The sequence below is a fragment of the Sapajus apella genome, unplaced genomic scaffold (genome assembly GCF_009761245.1).
Source record: "Sapajus apella isolate SASKATOON/1434 unplaced genomic scaffold, GSC_monkey_1.0 scaffold194, whole genome shotgun sequence".
In the NCBI taxonomy this organism is placed as follows: domain Eukaryota; kingdom Metazoa; phylum Chordata; class Mammalia; order Primates; family Cebidae; genus Sapajus; species Sapajus apella.
Genome location: NW_022437134.1, coordinates 185421 through 189574, shown reverse-complemented (window position 1 = coordinate 189574; position 4154 = coordinate 185421). Strand labels below are relative to the sequence as shown.

At 59.2% G+C, this 4154-nt stretch overlaps 1 protein-coding gene across 5 annotated transcripts in view; it reads left to right on the top strand.

Annotated features, from left to right (window-relative positions):
* The first annotated feature begins 377 nt into the window (after positions 1–377).
* Positions 378–4154, top strand: part of ING5 (inhibitor of growth family member 5) — a 39545-nt gene continuing 35768 nt past the window's right edge. For all 5 annotated transcript variants that reach the window (XR_004265686.1, XR_004265685.1, XM_032269570.1 and 2 more), the window contains exons 1-2: positions 378–482; positions 2883–2954. Coding sequence is in view for 3 of the 5 variants with exons in the window: in XM_032269570.1 (XP_032125461.1) it covers positions 446–482; positions 2883–2954 (109 nt within the window). In the remaining 2 variants the exon portion in view is untranslated. The remainder of the gene's footprint in view (positions 483–2882; positions 2955–4154) is intronic.

Below are 4154 nucleotides of genomic sequence, written 5' to 3'. Positions count from 1 at the left end.
GTTGGGAGGGAAGGCGCGGAGCCAACAGGTCCCAAGGAGCCTTCGGGCAGGGGGCCTCGCGGCGGCCGGGCCGGACTCCTGGCCGCAGCAGGGGTCGCATGGGCGCCGCCGTCAGAAACTGCGCGAGGTCCCCGGGGCCACGTGTTGGCGCCTGGCGGCCCGGGGGCCGCCGGCAGGTGCGGAGCGGAGACGCCCACCTGGGTGCCCTGGGCCGCGTGGCGGACGGCGGGGCCGGGCACCCCTGCTCCTCCTCGGGCTCCGATCCGCTGCGGCCCTGGGTGCCGCCCGCCGCCCGCCGGAAGGAGAGGGGCGTGTCCTTCCCCGCCCCCGGGCGCGGCCAATCAGCGCGCGCGGCTCATGAATAGTGAGCGCGCTGGCCCCGCCCCGCCCCGCCTTCCGCGGCACCGCCCGCCCGCGCAGACCCCGAGAGCGGCCGCGGACGAAGATGGCGACCGCCATGTACTTGGAGCACTATCTGGACAGTAAGCGCGCCCCGCGGGCCCCGCGCCCGCCGCCCGCGCGGAGCTCCCCGTGCTGCGACCCCTCTCGCGCCGGGCGCCGCATGCAGACCCCGTGGGCTCGGGAGGGCGGGGGTGCGGCCGGCTGTGGCGGGTAGCGCGCGACGGGGCGGGGCCGGGCCCGCTAGGGAGAGGAGGGCGCGGGGGGCGGGTTGCGGGGTCCGGCCGCCTCGGCCGCGCCAATTCCAGGTGCGTCACGGCGGGGCGGGATCGGACGGCGTGGGGCGGGGCTTGCGAGCTCGGCCCCGCCCACCTGGACCACGCCCCTCAGGCCCCGCCCCAGCTCCGGCCCCGTCCCGTCTAGTCTGGAGCCCGCTCCGCTTCGGGAGCTCCGGGGCCTCGGTCCTCCCTGGCTGCGCTCCCGTGTGACCGCGGCTGGGGAGGGCGGTCGGGCCGCGGGGAGTCTCTCCCCGGCTCTGGGGACTGCGCCGCGGAGGCGGGGAGGGCGGTGCTCTGTTTGCAGGTGGCAGCTGGTGGCTCCAGCGGCTGAGCCCAGGGTGCTTCCCCTCACCCCACTTCACAGACCGGGGAAGGTCCCGCGCGGCCCAGCAGCTTCTCAGGGTGCCCCGCGCTTGGAGGGGCAGAGCCCACGCAGGACCCTTCACGTCGCCCCGGGATGGGCACAGCTTTGGAGTCGCGGTGGTTGGGGTGGTGCCGAACGGCTCTGGAGGGCCCTCGTGGGGGCGCTGCACGGGGGATCCTCATGGGCCCCGGCCTGGCCACTCAGCTTCCCGCCCAGGGGCTGAGACAGTGGCGAGTGGGCCGTGGCATGGAGCTGGAGACCCCTGCCCTAGAGGGATGCCCGGTTCTGCCCACGTGCTCTGCATCTTGTGGGGGGGGTCCCCGGGTGCAAGGGTCAAAGTAGGGCACATGCTGGATGGACGGCCTTCTCCATCTTGGTGCCCACCCAGCGGGCTGGGCTCCCAAGGAGCGTTGACTGTGCGTGCTCCGGAGGCTGTGCCAGCCGGGAGGCGGTGCAGTTGTCCTCTAGGAGAGCTGGGAAAACGCTGGTGCTGGAGGCATCAGATGCCTAAGATAGAGTCAGGCAGATGGGAGGGTGGCCGAGACTGCAGAGGACAGCCCCCCTCAGCAGCCTGTGTCGGCTGTGCAGGGGGCGGAGGTTGACCTGGTCTACGGGACAACAATGGGGAGAAAGCAGCACTGGGGTCCTCTCGGCAGACTGTCGGGAATGGTCGCGCTAGCAGCAGGGACTATTTAACTTTAAGTCAAATTAAAAATTCAGTTGCATTAGTCCTATTTCCAGTGCCCACTGGTTCTGTATGGCCACCACTTTCTTGGGCAGCTCAGAGAGAGAACATTTTTTTCTTTTTTTTTTTTTGAAATGGAGTCTCACTCTGTTGCCCAGACTGAAGAGCCTGATCTCAGCACACTGCAACCTCCGCCTCCCAGGTTCAAGCAATTCTCATGCCTTAGCCTCCCAAGTAGCCAGGACTGTAGGTGTGTACCACCATGCCAAGCTAATTTTTGTATTCTTAGTAGAGACTGGGTTTCACCATGTTGGCCAGGCTGGTCTTGAACTGCTGACCTCAAGTGATTTGCCTGCCTCGGCTTCCCAAAGTGCTGGGATTACAGGCATGAGCCACTGCGCCCAGCCAAGAGAGAGAACATTTCTATCCTTGCATAAAGTCCCATGGGCAGCATGGCTACACTGCTCGATGCACTGGATTTCTGGGTAAAGTGGGGGAAGATCAAGGAGGACCCAGGGGATTTTAGCTTGAGCCTTGGAGGATGCTGCTCACTGAGGCGGGGTAGCCTAGAGGGTGGACCCTGGTGGAGGCTTCCCAGGTGACCTCCCCTACCTCTGCTGTTGGTTTCTAAGTTTCCTTCTGCCTTCTTTGACTTCTGACAGCTTCTGAAGAGTGTTAGCCTCTTGTCAGCACTATTTGGTACCTGAGTCTAAAAATGAATCACAATCCTTCTGCTCTCCAAACCCTAACAGAAACAGAAGACAGAGTGGGCTTGTCAGTTTAGACTTTAGATATAAAACTTGGATCAGGCGCGCTGGCTCATGCTTGTAATCCCAGCAGAGAGACTGAGGCGGGTGGATCACCTGAGGTCAGGAGTTCCAGACCAGCCTGACCAACATGGTGAAACCCCATCTCTACTAAAAATACAAAAATTGGCTGTGTGTGGTGGCTGTAATCCCAGCTGCTTAGGAGGCTGAGGCATGAGAATTGCTTGAACCCAGGAGGCAGAGGTTACAAGGAGCTACTGCACTCCAGCCCCAGGAACAAGAGTGAAACACTGTCTCAAAAAATAAAAAAAAAAAAGACAAAAAGCTTTGGAGATGGGTTTTGATCGTGCCGCTGAAAGGTACATGGCTTCCATGTTTTTGTGTTTCAGGCATCGAGAACCTTCCCTGCGAACTTCAGAGGAACTTCCAGCTGATGCGAGAGCTGGACCAGAGGACGGAAGGTGGGTTCAGTCCTCTTGGTACAACCAGAGCTGGGTTTTGACAGCTGGGAGTGAGGAGCACCTGAAGGCCGGGGGCAGAGGGTTTTGAGGGGACCCAGGTTAGTGGGGGCAGTGGCTGAGCCCTAGGCTCTGGGGATCGCACAGTGCCTTGCAGTAGGTGTTGATACTTCAAAGCCACGTTTAGTTTTTTGATTTCTTAGACATCTTCACATCATGTTTTTATAACCATCACCCTTTCCAGTCAAATATTTATTGCCTTTTTTTCTTTTAAAAGTTTTCCATTTTCAGAGTGTGTGCATCGTTTTAAAAGTTTGGTAGTACTTTCTGGCCTTTGGTATTTAACTCCCTGTTTCTAAACAACATGTTTTTGTTGCTGTTCCTTAGTTTATCTGTCGTCAGTTGTAGACTTTATTCAGCGTGTATGGCACATGCAGCCGTACTCTCCAGCCACCCCAGCTCACGGGCATACACTTTGCTCCCCCATCTTCTGGCGGTTAGAATTTGTGGTGGGACCAGTGACGGGCCCTCCATTGGGCAGCTGTGTAGGCACTTCAACACGGAGCCATACCGCCTGCTGTGCAAAAATGACCCCTTTTGAATCACTTTGCATATTTCTTGGAGTTACTCATTCCTTGTTTGTTGGCTTTGTTTTCTGTATTCCACCCTGGCCTCCCCGCCTGCTCCTCCGTGTGGTCTGTCAGGCTGTCTACCCTGACAGCTCCGTGCGTGCTTTCTTTCCTCGGAGCCCTCTGTCTTGGAGGCCATGCTCCTGATTGTTTCTACACCTACTGCACACATGTTAGCCTGGGGTTTTCTTGGGATCTCCTTTCACCCCTCTTCCTTGAATTTTAAATGTCTTCTTCTTTTTTTTTTTTTTTTTTTGAGACGGAGTTTCACTCACGTTACCCAGGCTGGAGTGCAATGGCGCGATCTCGGCTCACCGCAACCTCCGCCTCCTGGGTTCAGGCAATTCTCCTGCCTCAGCCTCCTGAGTAGCTGCGATTACAGGCATGTACCACCATGCCCAGCTAATTTTTTGCATTTTTAGTAGAGACGGGGTTTCACCATGTTGACCAGGATGGCCTCGATCTCTTGACCTCGTGATCCACCCGCCTCGGCCTCCCAAAGTGCTGGGATTACAGGCTTGAGCCACCGCGCCTGGCCCTTTTATTTTTTTTTTAATCACAGCAGGCATGGGAA